At 35.0% G+C, this 21,490-nt stretch overlaps 1 protein-coding gene across 1 annotated transcript in view; it reads left to right on the forward strand.

Moving 5' to 3' along the window:
* Positions 1–21,490, forward strand: part of LOC120223708 (polypeptide N-acetylgalactosaminyltransferase 13) — a 223,089-nt gene that overhangs the window by 164,174 nt on the left and 37,425 nt on the right. Inside the window, exons 8-9 of the mRNA XM_039221941.1 lie at positions 3,413–3,552; positions 16,328–16,426. Of these exons, the coding sequence (XP_039077872.1) occupies positions 3,413–3,552; positions 16,328–16,426 (239 nt within the window). The remainder of the gene's footprint in view (positions 1–3,412; positions 3,553–16,327; positions 16,427–21,490) is intronic.

Raw genomic sequence — 21,490 nt, forward strand, 5'->3', positions numbered from 1 at the left:
TCTCCTGTCTTTAGGACAAGAAGTGACATTTGTACCTTTCCCCTATTGTTTATTCCCCAGGACTAGTCAATGTCCTTGCCTAATAACTGCAAGGACTGGGAAATGTGGAAAAATATATGAATTTTGGGTGACCACTGCTGTGTTTCATATAATATCTCACTTTTTTAAAGGGCTTAATGAATAATTTTTAGTTTTAGTTTTATTTCCAGTATGGTTAACATACCGTGTTATATTGGTTTCAGGTGTATATACAGTGATTCAACAATTCCAGACCTCACCCAGTGCTCATCATGACCAATGTAGTTCTTAATCCCTATCACCTATTTCATCCACTCCCCATTAATCTCCCTTCTGGTAACCATGGGGTTTGTTCTCTATAGTTAAGAGTCTTTTTCTTGGTTTCTCTCTCTCTCTCTCTCTTTTTTCCTTTGCTCATTTGGTTTGTTTCTTAAATTCCACATATGAGTGAAATCATATGATATTTGTTTTTCTCTGACTGACTTATTTTGCCTAGCATTATACTCTCTAGCTCTATCCAGGTCACTGCAAATGGCAGGATTTCATTCTTTTCTGTGGCTGAATTATATATATGTATATGCACGTATATATATATACATATATATATGCACGTATATATATATATATATGCATGTGTGTGTGCGCGTGTGTGTGTGTGTAATTGTGATATATAGATCACATCTTTATTCATCTATCAATGGACACTTGTCTGCTTTCCTAATTTGGCTATTGTAAATAATGCTGCTATAAACAAAGAGGTGCATCTATCCCTTTGAATTAGTATTTTCATATTCTTTTGGTGAATACCCAGTAGTGTGATTAGCAGATTGTAAGGTATTTCTTTTTTTTTAACTTTTTAAGGAAACTCCATACTGTTTTCCACACTGGCTCCATCAGTTTTCACTCCCATCAATACTGCAAGAGGGTTCCTTTTTCTCCCCATCCTTGTCAACAGTTTTGTGTTTTTGACAGTTGTGATAGCTCATTATAATTTTGATTTGGATTTCTCTTATCATCATGGTAAATGATGATAAGCATCCCTTTTCATCTGTCTGTTGGCCATCTGCAGGTCTTCAGAGAAATGTCTGTTCATATCTTTTTCATGTTTTTTAATTGGATTGGTTTTTTTGGCTATTGAGTTGCATAGGTTCTTCATGTATTTTGGATACTAACTCTTATAATTTCTGGTTTCTTTGTGGGTAAAAACAGAGGGGGAAAAAGCTATCCTCAGCAAAATATTAATATAATCCCATAGTATTTTTGTGCATTTCTAACAGTAATTTAAAGTTATCATCTAGGACTAAGACAAAACCTATGTTGTAGTGGCAATGCCAAGGGGTGGTTTAGAGGTGGTAATGTGAGAAGGTTTTAGCTTCTCCTAAGAGTATCTGACAGTATCCAACAACCAAATCTTTGCCAAATTTGATGTAGGCAATTAACATTTCTCTAATGTAAAACATATGTAACTGAATCTTCAAACTCCTTTTTAATCAGAATACTGCTCATAAAACCCTTCTAGGAAAGGAGTGCCTGGGTGGTTCAGTTGGTTAAGTATCCAACTTTGTCTCAGGTCATGATCTCATGGTCCGTGGGTTCAAACCCCTGTGGGCTCTGTGCTGACAGCCCAAAGCCTTGAGCCTGCTCTTGATTCTCTGTCTCCCTCTCTTTCTGCTCTCCCCCACTCACTCTCTGTCTCTCTCTCTCTCTCAAAAATAAATTAACATTAAGAAAAAAATTTTAAAGCCTCCTAGAAAAAAATTCTGGAGCCAGGACTACTACTACATTTTAATATGATGGAAAAGGAAGGATACTGATAGATAAATAAACTACCTTAATTAAATTTACCCACTTCAAAAATGAAACAGAACAGTAAAACTGATGGTCGAATTAAGTCCTCTGAAGCTATAGTGCTCCCTTTCTTTTTTTGGGTCCAATAGCATCTCTTTATATGATTTTCAAGACTGTTTATTAGATCATTGCAATTGATGTAGCACTTAACACAAAGAGAATTCTTGTAGTGATCTATTTTGTAAATGTTTTCCAGCCTCTCTCTTTGAAGGTTACTCTCCAGATTGGAAGTTCTGAATAGAATTATTTTGAAAGCAAATATTTATGTATTTAAAAAGCCCAAAGACCTTGTTGTTTTCCATCCAAACACCAGCTAGAAAAATCAATATTGTCTTTTAAAAGGAAATGGTTTGGCTGCTTAAGCATCATCAGAATGCCTTCTAACAATACTAAGGCATTTAATTATGGAAAAACAGAAATTCTGAAGAATTTTTGAAGATCAATGGGGACGGGGGGTGGGAAACTAACAGGTGATGAACTTCAAGAGTGTTGCCTCTTGAATACAGTGACTCAAATAATGACAATAGTTACAAACATTTGGATGATCTAAAAAATTATTCATTATTTTATAGAAGGATTGTTAGATTTTTGCTGCTTAATGGGGACAGTATATACTAAGTACTGGGCCGTGTTTGTGCAAGCGTTTGTGCCCAAATCTGGTTGCTTATTTGTCTTCAAGAAACAGGTTAAACAGAATCCTTTTCAAAATAAGAAATGTAATCTTCTCATCATTTATTTCAGTCAAATCATTTTTAATATTGATAGTAATAAGCAAATAATACCACTGTGATTTCTTTTTATGTAAAATTAGCATTGTTGTTTTTAATTATCAACTAGAAAGCATTTTTTATGATTAATGAAAATATTCATTTTAATTTCACATTGTGCTGTTACATGAAGTGAAATTAAGCATTTTTAATGTACATATGTGAGTATAAGCCATTTGTTTATGTTAGCCTCTTATCTATTTACTAACTTATCTAAGAATTTGATCTGGCTTACATTAATTAATTAATTAAATAATACAGAAAAAAATCAGGTCTCTGACAGACCTAGAGTAAAAGTTCAAGGAAAGAGAAAGGGAGCACACAGAAGTGTTTATTGTGAGGATCATATCTATATAACTATCATGAAATCTATGGTGGTAAGTAAAAGATACTACGAAAATATGAGGTTTGGCATTTTTAATAAAGAGAAGCAGCTACATTATCACACAGCTCAGTTAAGCTTTGATTATGAGATGTTAAATTAATATCAATTTACACTTATTTGATTAATTATTCAGTCTAAGAAGTGTAAGTACTTGGTAATAAATATTTGCATTTGAAAAGTCATAACCAAAGGAAAATCTGTTTTTGAGATCTATTTCATGTACTAATTGGTTGCTAGTAAGAAAATCAGTGTAGTAGCAGCTGCAAATGCAATTGAATTTGATGGAATTATAATTATAGAGGGGAAAAACACTGATAGCAAAGTAAACAGAGTGGAACAGTACTAAAACAAAAATAGAGCAAACTGATTTGTGTGTTTCTCTGAAAAATTCCAGGTGTTGTCAAAGTGGATTATGGAGATGTGTCAGTCAGAAAAACACTGAGAGAAAATCTGAAGTGTAAGCCCTTTTCTTGGTACCTTGAAAACATCTATCCAGACTCCCAGATCCCAAGACGCTATTACTCACTTGGTGAGGTATGAATTATTTATTTTGGTTAAGTTATAAATATATTTTGCAAATAGAGCAATTTCTAAGGAACTCAATTTTTTTTATGTTATGAATAAAATGGTTTAAGTGTTTTTAAATAAGTCTATTTTAAGTAACCTCTCAAGTCACTTATAGTCTCAAGGACCATAAGGTCTTTATCACTGGGATTTGCAAAAGTAAGCGATAGTTTAAGATTAAATCGTATTTTCTTGTTTATTTACCAACAGGTCAGAAACTTTTTGGTCATATGGACCTTATGCTCTTATAATTTCTTGGGAACCCTAAGAGCATTGGTTTAAGTGGGATAAAACTCTATTTCATGTATTGAAACTAAACCTGACAACTTTAAAACCTATTAATTCATTAAAAATAATGTTTCTGGGAACATCTGGGTAGCTTAGTTGGTTAAGTGTCTGACTTTTTTTTTTTTTTCCAAATAGTTTATTGTCAAATTAGTTTCCACATAACACTCAGTGCTCATCCCCACAAGTGTCCTCCTCCATGCCCATCCCCCCTCCCCCCCACATCCATCAGTCCTCAGTTTTTGTCAGCATTCAAGAGTCTCTCATGGTTTGTCTCTCTCCCTTTCCCCCACCATTTCTCCCCTTCTTCTCCCCCTTGTTCCTCCGTCAAGTTCCTCCTAATCCTCCTATACGTGCACACATATGATATTTGTCCTTCTCTGCCTGACTTATTTCGCTCAGCATAACACCCTCAAGGTCCATCCATGTTGCTACACATGGCCAGATGTCATTGTTTCTCATTGCCATGTAGTATTCCATGGTATAGATAAACCACATCTTCTTGATCCATTCGTCTGTTGATGGACACTTAGGCTCTTTCCATGTTTTAGCTATTGTGGAGCGTGCTGCTATGAACATTGGGGTACATGTGCTCCTATGCCTCAGCATTTCTGTATCCCTTGGGTAAATTCCTAGCAGTGCTATTGCTGGGTCCTAGGGGAGTTCTATTGTTAGTTTCCTGAGGAACCTCCACACTGTTTTCCAGAGGGGCTGTAAAGTGTCTGACTCTTGATCTTAAGGTCATAAGTTCAAGCTTTACATTGGACTCCATGCTGGGCATGGGGCCTACTTAAAAAAAAACAATGATGATATTATCCATTACATGTTAATATAAGTAATATGTTTAAAAAGTAAATATATTTTCTGAGGCAAAATCAAACAGTAAGATAAACATCAGTTATATTTTTGTAAATTTCATTACTGTCTGGCCTAATAGAAGTTAACTGGACTCGTCGATTTTGGTACTCGGCACTGTAATATCACACATCATGTAGTCTCTAAGAAACTCCTTGTACATCAGTGAGGAGTAATATCTCAGTGTTATTTAAATCATGTTGACTGTGTAGACCCACTGAAAACCATTGATCCTTTTACCATTGTTTTCTAAAATATTATCTTTAGAAATACACAGTTGGCTTCATTATGACTATAAAGCATATTATATATTCACTTGCTCAAACTAAGAACCATACCTTTATGAATTTTATGTTCCACGTTTTTAATTTCTCACTGAATAGGGATTAGATTTGAGAATCAAAACTAATTTAATAGTTATAATTAAAGAATTTTGACAACAATGATACAATGCACTTAGAAGATAATTATTAAGTTTGTCCTTAGATTGAGCTTGCCATTTTCTTGGATCATAATAGAATATCTGATATGTGTAGGATATAATCTAACACTTTTTTGGTACATTTGCTGAAAATAGAAATCTATAACTTTAATCTATAAACGTAATTTATTTATGATTAAGTAGAAAATGAAGAAAAAAAATACTGAAACTGAATGGATCTCTGGCTGAATTGTTTTTTAAAGGCTGTTTTTCTGTGTCACATCCTGGCACTGTCTGTCAGCCATGCAAATATCTCCTTATAGAAACGTTCAGTTTACGTTTATTTAACCTTGAAATAAATGATGTAGTACAAAGATTCATGTGTAGTAACAGTGAATGTATGACTTTCTAAGTGTGAGTCTAGTTAATAGTCCTGTGCCTCAGGGTTTTTTTTTTTTTCATTTTTGTTGGCTTTTATCGGGGGGAGGGGGTTCGTGCCATTGTTTTCAAATATGTAATATTTCCATGTAAGTACTAATGTTATTGATTTATATTTATTACATAAAATGAGTGATTTTTAAACCAGAACACTGTTTGCATGCTAGTTATTATGATCTAATGTTACTGAAGATCCCCAGTGTCTAATACTTTCATTTCTTTACTGAAAAGTTTAACAGTTGTGAACCTGACTGTACCCTAAGGAGAAGGGCATGTTCCTGTTCTTGTAGTAGAGCATTTCTCTGGTTGCAGTCAGTGGACCCAGCTAATGAGTAAACATTACTTTTTCTAAAACAAGGTATAACCAGGGCATATAACAAAACAGATATGAGTAAGGCACACTTTTTTGGAAGATTTCTGGGGCCACCAGAGTGACTCCTGAGAAAAAGCTCTAAAACAGAACCTAGATATTTACTTCTGTGTTAAAAATCCAACTTTATGGGGCGCCTGGATGGCGTCAACTTAGGCTCAGGTCATGATCTCACAGTTCCAAGGATTGGTTCCCATGTCGGGCTCTGTGCTGACAGCTCAGAGTCTGGAGCCTGCTTCAAGTTCTGTGTCTCCCACTCTCTCCGTCCCTTCCCCACTCATTCTCTCTCCCCCTCTCAAAAATAAACAAACATTAAAAAGAATTCTTTTTAAATCCAATCTTATGGTTTCCTGTGCTACATCTAGGAAACCTAATTAACTGACTTGCTAAAAAACTAAAAATATAGTATGGGTAAATTCCTTTGTACAACCTACTGATTTTGAATTAGCTGTCTTCTGTGATGAGTCAGGTGGCTATATTTTAATGTACAGAAATGGGTTGAAAGAGAGAGATTGCACCTTTCTGGGTTTTTGAAACACATCCAAAACAGGCAGCATGTTGTACTGAAAAAATCCCAGGCCTTTGAGGCAAGCAACGGAAGGTTTAGATTCTGACCTCATAGCTTACAACTCAAATGGCACTAGGTATCCTCTCTGCTGTCAGCAGTGTGAAGGTAATTATAAAGGGCTATAGTGATATCTGAAGATATAAAGCATCTAGCATAATGCCTGGCAAGAAGTAGTAGCAGCATCAGTAGTAATAGTTATTGTAATTATTATAGCTACCATTTAGTGCTTTCTCATTTAGTCAAACACTATGCTACATGCTTTTTAACAATTCCATTATTTAAAAATCTCAACTCCATGACCTGGGTTTTATTATCCCAATTTAAAATGGAAACTGATATAAAGAAAGTTTATGTGACTTGTCTATAGTTCACTGAACTACCTATTAAAGTCAGGATTCAAATACATGGTAGTCTGACATTAAAGCTCAGTTTTTCTTATAACTAGAAAGACAAAATAGCTTGTATTATTACAGTTTATTCAAAATGCTTTCATTAAATAAGAGATATAGTTGTATTCTATGTTACATGCTAAGAATGCAAAGTGAAATAAGTGAAGCCCTTTACTTTTTTTTTTTTTTTTAATGTTTTTTATTTATTTCTGAGAGAGAGAGAGAAACAGAGACAGTGTGAGCAGGGGAGGGTCAGAGAGAGAGGGAGATACAGAATCGGAAACAGGCACCAGGCTCTGAGCTGTCAGCACAGAGCCCGATGTGGGGCTAGAACCCACGAACCGTGAGATCATGACCTGAGCCGAAGTCAGGCGCCCAACTGACTGAGCCACCCAGGCGCCCCTGAAGCCCTTTACTCTTAAGCTATTCTACTGAAATGGAGGCAGAAGAGGTGGAAAGAAAAAAAATAGTTATGAAATTCAGAGAAATAAAAGATGCCCTATATGAGGTATAAAGGCATGCTATGAAGTGCTACTTCAACCCCCCCCCAAAAAAATTCAAAAATCTATGAGAGGTACTGTTTTAAACTTAGTGGGATATTAATGTGCTGTAGTTTTCTACTTTAAAACAAGCCTTAAAGAGATGCAATCCAGCATCTGTTTCCATGGAAACAAACAGAAGGACAATTTTACCAAGAAGTACTCCCCAGTTTGATTTTGCATAGTCATGTATACATAATTTAAGACGGACATTTTAATAATGAGTTTGGAATGAACTGTTAATGGACAACAGACATTTACTTAAAGGTTTTTCTTTCTTACCGTCAGCCATTAACCATTTTTGGAAGAAAGTAAAAAGCTATCTTTCTTTATATATGAAGGTATTTTTTTTTCCAAGTAGTTGGGGCCTCAGAATGATATCCAAGTTACTCATCAAGACAAATGACTTCTTTGTAATATGTCTATTTCTTATAGGTACTCATCACTGAAAATAAAATTGGTGGCATTTAAGAATTTAAATTTTTTTTACATTTCAATGTTGTTCAAAGCCTGTTATTTAATATTGCAGTATATTGGTGAATATAAACTCTTCCCTGTCAATTCTTTATAACTTTCTTAGCTGTTTTAGAAGATGCAAATGTGTTATTCAGCTTCTCATTATCCTGTATCAGCAACAAAATAATCATTAGGAAAATTATTCTTATCAGTGTCTTAATTTCTTATGTTTGGATTTTACTCAGGTAATTGAAATATTACTTTACCCAGTCCATGAATTACATGCAGTTCCCAATGGGAAGTTAAAAGCTGTGCAATTGCTTTGAACTAAAACCTTTAAGTAGCTTAATGAAGCATGTGCCTTTTAGGCTCAGTAAGCATATTATAATGGAATAAGGAAGTCAAGTTCTTCATAGCATTAAATTCTTTCTTAACTAGCCCTTTAGCTTATGGAGATTTAGAATGTCAATTTCTGATCTCGTAAATATAAAGGCGAATTTCAATACTATAGGACTGAAAAATAGGATTTTAAAGTCATACTCCTCATCTCAAGTTTTTGGGCCAGTGACAGGCCAGCATTTTGAGAAAAAAAAAAGTATTGTGAATTATATAGAACACTGGAGTATTGGGGGTAACAGGGAGAAGAGATTTCTGTAGCCTAGTGACTTAACTCTTGGGGCTCATAATTTACATTTGCATGTTGCTTCACAGATGTTTAGACATGTTTGGATTGCCTTCCTGACCTCACAACTTCTTTTTCCTTTCATATCCTTTAACCATAGCAGCTTTGGTTAAGGGTGCTATTGCATACTGGTACCATATTCTATAAATATTGTTAAAAAGGAAATTTGTGTAACTATCAATAGACAATGTGAAGCTGCTAGGCTGCAGGGATTCAGGGTATAATCAGTGACTGCTTAACTCAGAGGCTAAAATGCTTAATCAGATCTATTTATAGAATCACGGTCTTCTGACTTTCCAATGGGAAGCCTCACTGTAGATAACTTATACATTCTCTCTGGCCACTATTGTATTTCTAAAACTCTTTGAGATCCAGTAGCTAATTTTCAACCCAGGGTAACTGAACATGCCTATGTACAGATGAAAATAAATGTTACTCTTCATCTGGTGTTAATTTTAAAGACTGTTGGGTTGTGTCACCCACCTGTGAACAAAGTGAATGAAAAAATATTTTTTACTTCACATTGCTGGTAGACTAGAACTAATTCTAACTGCATTACTTAGAAATTGGCACAAACTGTATTCCAATTAGGCATTTACTGCATTCTCTCAGTATTCTTGGTATGTTTTTGTTATCCACCAAAATAAATAGAATTCAATTTTCTATGTTCTTTGTGTGTGTGTGTGTGTCTGTGTGGACCAGGATTAATATATCATGTACTCAGAATTTTAAAATTGGGACATTTTAAACCCAGGTCTACATAAGCAGTCAGCTTGGATTTGTTAAATATATAGATTTTTGCACTCATCCTTCTGATTTATGCACAATTTGGTAAAGAGAAAATCTACTTAAATGCATATTCACTGCAGCAATTATAATATGGAAACATTAACATTAAACTGGAATTCACTGCAAATGTGCCTATTTTCTTCTTTACAAGTAAAGAGAAACCAAACGAGGTTGACATATGTAAAATAATGATAATGAGTAACATAATGTGCAATTGAAGGATAAGCATGTGTTAGAGTAATTAAAGCAAAAAGCTAGTTTAAGTTTAGATTATTATCTTTGGAATGGATTTTACATATTAGTTTCAAAATGCAAAGGTATGAGAATGAGGGGGGAGTATATATGCCTCTTTTCTAGAATTAAGAGCTCTCATTGTTGCTTGCTGTCACAATCCAGCAGAGGGAGCAAAAGCTAATGAACAAACTGTGAGTGCTAAGAACATTACCAAGGCTGCTGCTGAGTAGAAACATTTAGAAAAAGGCTTGCTGATTTCAAACATAAAAACACAAGTGGGAAAAATACTCTCAATTTTATGTCATTAAAAATTGTTTTCAAGCAATAAAAGATGATGTGTAAACAAAGGAATCTCAAAGCAGACAACAATTAAAGTTAAAACTATGTTGGCCCTATGCCACATAGTCAAAGCTATCCCATACCATGAAGAATGAGTCAAAAGAATTTTCCAGATCTGAGAAGTACCAGCCTGCTCTACTTATGTGGATACAGTTCGTAAAACAGAATCTGTAAGGAATTTCTAACGAATGATCATCAGTGGTTGGCTGCCTATTTTTTTCTCAGAATTAATGGCATTACCAAGTAATTGGAGTGGTCAGGTAATATGGTACCAGGGGTGAGATCAGAGGTCTTTCCTCAAATTGACTGTTTTGCTTAAACAGCATTCTTTGAGGCCCCAGGCTGTTCTTAAAAAGGTTCTGATTTAAAATTCACACAAATTCATCCTAAATCACATCGTCTTTTGCATCTCAAAAGATTAAGGCACAAAGATTGAACTTGCCTGTATGCCAATACCTTATCATCTGCAGTAAGATTTGCTTGATGAGGATTGTCAGTACACGCTGGTGACCATTTTTATATTTTTAAGAAAATATAGCAGCTTCATAGTGTTGGGTTCACTGACTTGATAATAATCTGATGTACTAACTAACATACTAACCTGCCTTCTGAGAGTGCATGGATTTTTTTTTTAAATCTGGGTTTTATAGGCATAATGACATAAAAGTTTTGATATTGTCTCTATCCAGATGATGCCTCTCTCTTGATTTTTTAAGTTGGCTATCAATACCCTGGTTCCTGACGTTCTGTTTTCTATCCTATTTATGCCTAATGTCATCCTGGCCATAACTAGAAATTATTTACATGACCTCAGCCCAACAGTGCGGCATCTAATATTCATGACTTGGTCCCCTAGATCTGATCCTAGCCTGCCTTCATGTGTCTTGTTCCATGTGTCTTCACCATTGTCTGAATGACCTCTTGTAACCTTTACCTCTGGTTAGCTAGAACCCAATCTTTCCTTGCTCCTTCCTCTCCTCTCCTTTCTGATAAATACTGCTTGCCCATCTGGATGTCAGGATTGGGCAATACCCAATTTTGTTACAATAGCTTTCAATTCCTTATTTGGGCAAATTATTTAACTTCATTGTATCTTAATATTTTCATTTATGAAATGGGGGTGGTAGGTTGGTTGTAAATATTAAATTACCTGTTACATGTAAGTGCTTGGAACAGCACATAGCACATACAATGATAATGACTGCTAATTATTATTATTGTAGGTGGTGGTGGTAGTCACCCCATCTCATCTCATTCTGACAGCTGTCCTAAACTGCTGACTCCTCCTATCTGTTTCTAGTCCAGATTTCAGATCTAGCCAACTTCATCAGATTTGACGTGAGTTTCTATTTTGTATCTTAGTAGCACCTGCTGTATCCCAAGGGACAGGTAATATTACATGTCCAGAAACTACCAAATCATTTTGTGGAGTAGTTAGAAAGCACTAGCTTCTTTTCATGAAGTCCCCCAAATCAGTCTATTTTAGAAATCCAAAAATAAACAGTGGTAGCAGTGACACAGTATTTGAATCTCATTGAATTCTCCCATTAAAACACAGCATCCAGGATAACAAGACAAAACTATGATAGAAAACACTGACCACCAAATTAGGTGGCAGGTAGTCTCACAAATTCCAAAATATAAGTTGTCAATTTCATGACCATGTGAAACTCCAATCTTTGCAAGAGGATCCAAAGAAAGCAATGGGATGTCTGATGGGAAATGAGACCCATATAACCCCCAAAGTGCCAACAGATACTCATTTGAAATTGCCTCAGGCCAATTTGACAATAATAGCTGAAACTGGGAGAGGTGTTTTCATACAATCCAATTTGTAAGTCAGTGAAAAGTCTCATTTCTAATGTCTGAAAGGCTTACACACTATGAGAGTTGTGAATTTTAAAACTCACTAGCTGAAGTTCCTTCTTAGGAGAAACTTCAAGGAATAAAGCCCAATTGAGGAGGAAGAGACAATGAGGATAAAGGAAATGGAAAATCCAGATGAAAATAGAAGAGAGGAACAGAACCAGGAGATCTCAAAAAACAGAAGTCTACTTTTTCAACTTTTTCAGGAAAGTACAGGAACGGGAAAGTCAGACTTGTAAAGTTAGTTAGAAGTGGTCTTCTGTACAAACATTCCCTGTCCCGACAGCTGGAAACATCTGCCCTTCAACTTTACCGCTGAGTACTGAAGGAATCAACTTTACTATAAACCCCACCTTTTCTTTCCACCAACACCCAGAGTTTTCAAAACGACTCACAAAACAGGCCTCCAGCTAGCAAGTACTCCACTGTGTTCTCTTGATGCAAGGGGTTTCAACCCTGAATATACACTCACCTTAATTGCAGAGTTTTAAGCTGTCTCCTGGTCCTATTCCAGACCATTTGGATCAGAATCTATGAAGGTGAGGCCAAGCAGAAGCATATTATAAAAGCTTTCCTGATGGGAACCACTGAAAAAGAAATTAGTTTAGAAAGGAAAACTAATTATAACAGTAATGTAACCATTTAACATCAAAACCCTGCATACCTCCCTCCAAAATGGTAGTTGCTAAACTCTGCTGCACATTAGAATTACCTGGGAAGATTTAAAAGCCCCTGATGGCCAAGTTACCTCCTCTACCAACTACATGGGAATGTGCAGACTTGGGAACCAGGCAACAGACGAGTTTGAAGATGCCAGGTGACTCCCAAAAGTAGAAAAGAAAGAAATGATCTTCTGATCAAAGCCTCTCTCTTAAAAGGTCAGGAGAATTGGATTCATGCAACAATAAGACCAGCAAGAATGATGAGAAGAGGATGGCCACAGTAAGAATAAAGATAACAAGGAGGGGAAGCAAAAGATAAGGAGGAGAAAGATCTGTCTACAAACAATGTATGGACATCAACACTTCATGCCCATAGACAGTAAAAGTGTAACCTAATATTTCAAAATGAACTAAAAGAAACTGTATGATAAAATACAGAAAAGAATGCTATAAATCAAATTTAGAAATACCTTTGAAATGAGGGTCTGAAATGTAGTAAAGAATTATAAAGCATGTATTCATTTAGAAATGAAGGCTAAACCTGAACAACACAGGTCAATAATCCCAGAAGCCCCCAATAATTCCAATTTTAATAGAAGGCGACATATAGAAGAAAGCAATAAGATCCAAAATGATAGGATTTCCTAGTGGGGAAGATCAAAGCAATAAAACAAAATGAACATTACTACCTATAATTTAAGAAAATGTTTTTCTGAAAGTAAAATTCAAGCTTCATGTTGAAAAGGAATGCTATATATCTGGAAGAGTGATCCAGAATGAATGATGTTAAGATGCATTGTGGTAAATCTATTGAACCTTAAAGAAAAGAAAGGTCAGTTTGGCAGTCAGGCAAATAGACATTTGTGAAAAAGAATAAGGCAAAGAAAACCAAATTATCATCAGACTTTTCAAAAGCAACTATTTACACTGGAAGTAAATAGCATAACATTTAAAGATACTGGAGGAAATAGATTGTGAGCCAAGGATTTCAGATATACCAAATTAATTTTCAAATATAAAGGCCACAGATATATTTATTAACATGCAAGAACTCAGAATATTGTTCCCAGTTAAGAGAAACATCATTTGTCCATTTGCTCAAGCAAAACCTCGGAATGCTTCTTGATGTCTTTCCCCCCCATAGCTCATATCCAGTTCAACTGCAAGTCTTACTTGGTTCTATCTTAAAAACATCCCCAGTTTGACCTGTCCACCTCTATTTCTATCCTATTTCAAACAGCCACCATCTCTAGCCAGCATGACCACAGGAGTCCCCTTATGTGCTTCTCTGCTTCTACTCTTTGCTCCGTCTAAGCTGTTCTCCTCACAGCAGCCACAGAAAACTATAAATAGGCCATCTTCATGCTTAAAAACTTACTTCTTACATTATTTAGTTTTGAATACCTCTCTCCTCTGCCCATTGTTAACTACACCCTGGCCACATTACTAGCTTGTTTCTTCACTCAGTTTTTCTCAGCTGCAGAGAGCATCCACTCGCTCCTCCCCCGATCCCACCCCCGATCTGGAATGCTCTTCCATACATGGAAATATGGCTGCTCTCTCAGTATACTAAGGTATCTTTTCAAGTATCATTTTCTCAGAGTGGCCTTTCCTAGTCCCCTATCTAAAATAGTACTCCTTCCATTGCTTTCTCTACCCTTCCTGTGTTCTTCATAGAAGTTCTTGATCTTCTGACATATGACAAATGCATTTGTGCATTACATTCTTCTCTAAAATATAAGCTCCGTGGTGGAAAGGACTATGTTCACTTTTGTTCACTTCAGTAGCCTCAGCACCTTCAATATGTTTACATGAAGTGCACATACTCTCAATATGTGTTGAATAAATGCATTCATAAGCGGGGTTACAGACGAAGCATATAGGTTTGTGAGCTATAGGTCAATAATTGGTTGTTACTGAGGACAAAATACTTTGGAAGCATTCTTAAGTTCTGTGCTTAGTTTGTCAAAAAGGATAACATGCATTCTCATATGTCCCTTTAAAATGCTACTGTCAGAATATGCACAGGTCTGAATATGGCTTCAAATCTTGTGTTGTCCAGCAAAAAGACAAAATTTTATAAATGACTCAGCCTGTTGCCCCAATAATTATTAACCTGAACTATTCAAGTACCATGAATCTAGCAGAGGTCCTCTGAATCAGACTGCATAGCCTACATGTAAAGGTAAATTAATCATTTTGTGAGCTACTTATTCCTGTAAGGGTTGTAGTATTATACCATTCCATACCTGTAGGATAATATACCATTTTATTATTTCTCAAAAAGGCTGCCTCTTATGAAATGTTAACAAGAAAGTTTGATGTAAAGAATTTATGTGAAATCTAGGCCACCTGATAAACATCATCTATCAACTGTTATCTTTCTCAGTCTTGTCAAGCTACAGGTCATGAAGCCTTTAATCTTCACTTAGGGGCTCAGTATTCTTCAGTGCCTGAACCAGCCTATATCAGATTGAGAGTATATTTCAGCCCTGCACCTACTAGTATGTAACTTGAACATGATTTTGCTTCCTGAAGCTTATATCCTTTCTCTTTAATATTCATGGTGTGTTCTGTTCTTTCTAGTGTGTTGCAGCTCAGGTTCTTGATGAAAGCATCTGTAATCCTATTCTAAATCTCAATGCATTGGAACAAGGGCTTGACACTTCTGCTTAGCTCTGTCAACTTTTGCCAAGTATGAATTCTAATCCCCACTATTCTCAATTGCTGGCTGGGGCCTTAAAGCAAATCATACCACTTTTCCCAATTCCGGAAGCCATTACTTGCCTTTTGCATTCTGCATCATACAAAAAAGTGATTCATATAAACCTAGTCAATCTTTTTTAGAAGTTTTTGATCTTATTCATTGCAATATGAAGAAATATGTACCTAAAGCATAGATGACTAATTAGGGGTATGCAAATAATTTATGAGTGAAAAGTAAGATATGCATGTTCTAATAAGAGAGACAAGAATTTTTCAGAAGCAGAGTGGACAAGTATAAATACATACTTGTAGTTAAGACTAAAGGAAAAATTTAAAATATTCCCATTCCATTAATTGGAAATGCCTTTTTAATTATTCATTTGTGTTTGATTTAGTAGTTTTAGCATCTTTAAACTCAATGAATGGCTTTTGTAATTACATGTGTCTCAAATACGAATTGACATTATGTTAATTATGAAACTAATGCAGTATTTGAGTGTAAACCAAGAATCTTATGTTTGCACTTGGCAACTTAATCTTGTTTTTGAGAGATTTTTAATGTGAAATTACTAGTTAGTTTTATAATAGCTTTTCTTAGGCCAACTCTTTCCCATTAAGTTTGGCATTAGGAATGAAAAAAGATGAATGGATATGTTTTAGTTATAGAAATAAACAATAATTAATCTTTGTTAACATATGATGGAATATCTAGTAGTAAAGCAATCTAAAAGACATAAATTTGAATATTTAACCAATTTGTTTCAATTCCTTTGCATATGGTACTATAGGAGTTTGAGAATAGACTATGGATTTTTGCGTGGAATCTGGCAACTGCCCTAATTTTAAAAGGACTTGAGGATGAATGACTAAGTTGTAATATGCAGATATTTCCCTGTTCTCTGCTACTATGCTATAAACAAGGAGTGCCTCTTGATTAGATGCTAATGACAATGCCATTGCTGTTCAAGTTTACTTAAGTAGGAGTTTAGAAATTTATACAAAATTAAGAATAGACGTAGAAAAAGAAAAATATTTGTGTGTTCTTTCTGGAGAAACTTCCTTGCAAACATGTATCATCTTATTATGAATATACAATTTGATAACACCAGGAAGATTTTCTGACATCTTTTTGTATGTTTCCTTTAGATAAGAAATGTTGAAACCAACCAATGTTTAGACAACATGGGCCGCAAGGAAAATGAAAAAGTGGGTATATTCAACTGTCATGGTATGGGAGGAAATCAGGTAAACTCTCCTTTTTTTTATCAGCTTCATCTCTGGGGGGAAATATTTCTGTGAAGTGATCACAGTAAACCATGACTCACATGCCAATAACAAAGCCTTAGGTTAGGAAATTAATGGGCATTCAAATCAAGAACGAATCTAAGTTATTACCCAAGTATCTTAAGAAAGCACTACAGAATTTAATAGGGCAACATTTTCAATGAGCCCAATTAATGAAGAGAGCCAAATGTTTTAGACCTATCTCATTTTACCATGTATGGCCAAATGAGGACCACATTTTATTCTGTTATTAACTGAACAGTATAAAATAACTCCTCCACAACTAGGATATTTTCCCAATGGTGCTTATTCTAAATGTCTTTTGTAAATGTTTACCCATATCATGTTTTCTATGAATTTCTGTAAATTCATAGAAATTTACAGTTCAGTAAAATTTTAAAATGCATGAATAAGCACATCTGTTACATTTTTGTTTTGGGTGTCTGAAGATGTCCTTTGGACCAGGTAAAAATGTAGTGTTTAAACAAAATTGATGGTTGGGTAAAAGTCTAAGACAGCTTTTTTGTGTGTTACAGTCCAATTATTAGAGAGACCTGTCAGACTATAACACGGTTTCTTGTACTCTCTTTAGATGTCAGAAAGTGGCTCTGCAAGGTGGGCATCTGGAGGCTGCTTAGTTGCGAGTCTTCAGGTGGACTTGGAATTTGTAGGAATTTATAATAGAGTTTGAAATAGCTTATCCTCAGTAGACAAGCTGTCTATAATAGTCGAGGAAAAACACACCAGTGAGTTCTTTACTTAGTGCATTAGAGTGAAATTAGGAAGCAAAAGTTATACTGTCCAGAACATTATGGTTATATTGGTAATGCAGTTGAAAGTGTCAAGAATCTACAGAGAGAAATTAATAGCTCTGTTGAGTTTTGACACCATACTTGAAATAGGATCTGTATGGCTCAATGGAGAATATTAAAAATGGATTTTTTTTCTTTTAAAAACCAAAAAATATTAAAATCCTAATTAGTGTCCAAAATTTCAGTGTAAGCAGGAAGATATTTAAGCCATAGTTTCTAGATTACAGCATGGAAAAGTAACTTTTTGAAACAAAATAATAGGAACAACAATATAGGCAGAACAATGACAGAGCATTTAGAAATGGTCCAGCTTATATATTGATTCACAATGAATGTGAGAGGCCTCTACTACCAAAACCAATGGAATCCCAATGAATTCAGCTGGAAATGGCAAAAGTTTAACTTTTAGACGACTAAAGGTGCAGTGTTTCATTTTTTCCCAAATGAAAGTAGTCAACTCTTAACATTTGTTTGGGTCCTCAGTGACTTTGTCAAGAAACCAAAAACTTTCTATCTTTCCATTCTTCAGTCCTTAAAGTTAACTTTTTGTCATCAGCTGGTCACATGAGGGCTGCTGAAACTCCAGACATAATGTCCACATTCAAGGCAAGAAGAAATAGGGGTAGAGAAGGGCTGCAGTAACCATGACTGTCCTTTTATTAGGAGAAACAAGACTCCCTAAAGGTTTTACATACCTCCCTGTAAGTCTCTTTGGCTAGAGAAGTGTTACTTGAATACTTCTAGCACAAAAATCACTGAATATTTTACTACACTTTCATGTAACTACTCCATGGAGTTCATTTACCATGGATACTGAATGGACATTTAGAATTGTCTCCCATAATGTGTTTCAACAGCTTATGGAAAAAAGTCAGCTGGTCATCTGGACCATGATGACCTATAGAATTCCAAAAAGCCACACTATTTATGACATCATTCTAATTCTAATGCAGATGAAAATGAGGAAGATAACCTAGATGAATTATCCTCTTAAGTTTAAGTTGCCATAGTTAGTATTAAAAAGGATAACTGGTCATAGATCTGTATGCGTCTAAATGACACAAAACATCTGGATCATAAATGTTAAAAATTACATTATTCCTTTATAAGTGTTCAAAAATGCAGAAAAAAGCTGTCCCACTCTACCATAATCTTCTTGTTGGCAGGGACTATGTCTTACTCCTCTCTCCATCTCCAGTCACTGGCTGAGTGCCTAGGATATGGTGGGTACCTAACAACTATTAATCAAGTAAATAGATTTAAAAAATCATGGTCAAAACAATAGACTTATGCCATAGAATAGACATTGCCATAGAATGCTGGTATTGTCATAGTAACCAAAAGTATATAAAGACACCTATCCTAGGAGTTCATTAATAAAGTGAACAAATAGGGGTGCCTGGAAGGCTCAGTTGGGCGTCCAACTTCTGCTCAGGTCATGATCTCCCTCCTGGCTTGTGAGTTAGAGCCTCACATCAGGCTCTGTGCTGAACAGAACCTGGAGCCTGCTTCAGATTCTGGGTCTCCCAGTCTCTCTCAAAACTAAATTTAAAAAGTGGACAAATAATAACTAAAAAGCACATACTACATGTATTCTAATGTTTCTATATTATCAACTTAATGGCAAAATGGAAGTTAAAACCAATATTTTTTCATCTAAATGAATTCATGTCTACAAATACACATAGAAAAAAGTCTATACAGGAACCCTTTCTGTTATAACATGAACAATGGATACAACTAAATATTTACCTAGACAGGAATGTTTAAAGAAATTGTGGTGCATCCATAGTATAGAATGCTATATAGCCACTGGGGTAAGAGAGGTCTATATGTATTGTCATATAGAAAATTGAAAGAAGGGAAAAAATACGTATTATAACTTAGTTTGAATGATTTTATTTATGAAAAATATAGACACTATTCTCAATAAAATACGTATAATATCTATATAAATGTAATATAATCTGTTAGGAATGCATAGAAATCTATCTGGAATATAATTACCTCTGGCATTTATATATGAATGAATTGGAACAGGAAATTGTACTTTTTACCCATTTTTCTATATATCTGTATTATTTCCATAATTAAACAAAGTGGAGAAAACTGAACTACTGAGTCCAAGAATATCAGTTTAGAGCCTTGCTCTGACCTGGTTAATTGGGTCATTTATGGTACATTAGTTAATATTAGCTTTAGTATTTTATTTACAAAGTGAGTAAAAGACCTTTACTAACACTAGCTTGGCATATACTAGACACTCAGTACATATATTGGTCTATTGCCATTAATTATTCTCTTATTTCCATTTCTGTTTTCAATTGTTTCTCTTTTCTCTATAGAAAAAATAAAGTGTTCATTCAGTGGCTAATGCCAGAGGCAAGATAAAATGCACTTCCTATGGTATTGTTAAGCTTAATAAAATTAACTGCCTCTCCTGTTTTTTTTAATATATATTATGAAAAAATTAAACCATCACATAAAACCCTATTATGATTTATACTTTGATGGAACTCAATATTTCTTGGATGACTAATTCTAGTTAGTCTGTATTTAGGGACATGTTTACAGTTTTGACTTTAAGAAAGAACAGATTTTAGGATTTTATTCTCAGAGCTACCTTCCCTGTTTTTTTATTGTTACTCTCTTATGTTACCATTGAAGCAGTATCTATTTTTATAGTAATTTAGTTTAAAATTTTTAAAAGTAGCCCCAACCCATATAAAACATTCAAATTTCTCACTCCTGCCTTTATACAAAATTCATAACAAATGGTAACTTTTTTTTAGCATTTCCGCTCAATTGCATTTCTTTTGAAAAAGAGAAAGAAAGGGAGGGGCAGAGGAGGAGGGAAGCTCCAAACTGACAGCCCAAAGCCCCATTCAGGGCTCAAACTCAAAAAACATGAGATCATGAGCTGAGCCGAAATCAAGAGTCGGACACTTAACCAACTGAGCTATCCAGGTACCTCATTTAGTTGCATTTCTAAAAGAAGGTGCTTTATGTTTATTGACAACTATCCCTTAACCATTTCTCCTTGCACAGGAGTTTTTTGTTTATTTAATCTTTTTAGAGATAACAGAAAGAGACTTCTTTTCAGTAGTTGTTGGAAATATTTTTCTTAAACACTAAAATATTCAGCATATTTTCTCACCCTCTAGCACCTGCAGGGCTTGGGATATGGTAGTCACCTAATTAAAACTAGCCAAATTTACAAGAATACATGGAAGTTTTTGTAGCCCGAATACCATAAAAACAAGAGATCAAGTGTAGATTTATTATTACATTCAGCATTTGATCCTGAAGCATTCTTTTAGAACCATAATAAAAATCTTCTATCCCAAAGAAAAATGACAAAATTAGAAAAGCCATTCCTATTTGTCCTTGAAATGCTTTCATTAACAAGTAATATGACATCATTAAACAGTTTCAAAAGAATGAAAATAAAGAGGAATTTAATTAAAACTTGAACACAAATTTTTACAAGTGAAAGAAAACACTTAACAATTTCCTGGTAGAAAGTACATACTATTAAGTTATGGGACTGTCTTCTCTATATTTCTGAAAAGATGAATTCCTGGAAGCAGTTCTATGTCCCCTCAGTGCTAATGACTCAGATTTATATTTGCATCCCTCGCCTCTCTCCTGGACTCTGGAATCTGTTGCCAATTAATTACTGAGAATCTCTACAGGCATCTCAGACTCACCTGTTCCAGATTGTACACATTTTCTTCTCTTTCACAGGAGCATCCAAAATTGAAATCCAGCATACACACTTCTGAAGTACGATTGGTCACCAAATACTGGTATTTCCATGAAAATGATGTCCCTTGACTCCCACCTCGAAGACACTTTGTAACTAGGGCCTATATCTTTGTCCTCGCCTGTATTTCCTTCCACCTGTGTGGTCAGAAGACCTCATTATTTCCACATGTCATATGGAATTCCATTCATACATTCTCTATATGCCACATTAGAATTAAAATCTGATTAAAACCTCCAATGAGTCTCCGCTGCCCCAGTGAGTAACATAAAAATTTCTTACGTATGATATATACAAAATGCCACGTAATTTCATCCCCATCTGACTTTCCAGCCTTATCCCCGTTGATGTTCTAATAGTTCTTTTTGTGCTCTGGACATATGTTTGCTAATTTTCTACTCCGTATGTGCTCGGTGCATTTTCATATACCTGCAATTCACTGTTAGT

The sequence above is a fragment of the Hyaena hyaena genome, unplaced genomic scaffold (genome assembly GCF_003009895.1).
Source record: "Hyaena hyaena isolate Hyena2069 unplaced genomic scaffold, ASM300989v1 scaffold_1032, whole genome shotgun sequence".
NCBI classification, from domain to species: domain Eukaryota; kingdom Metazoa; phylum Chordata; class Mammalia; order Carnivora; family Hyaenidae; genus Hyaena; species Hyaena hyaena.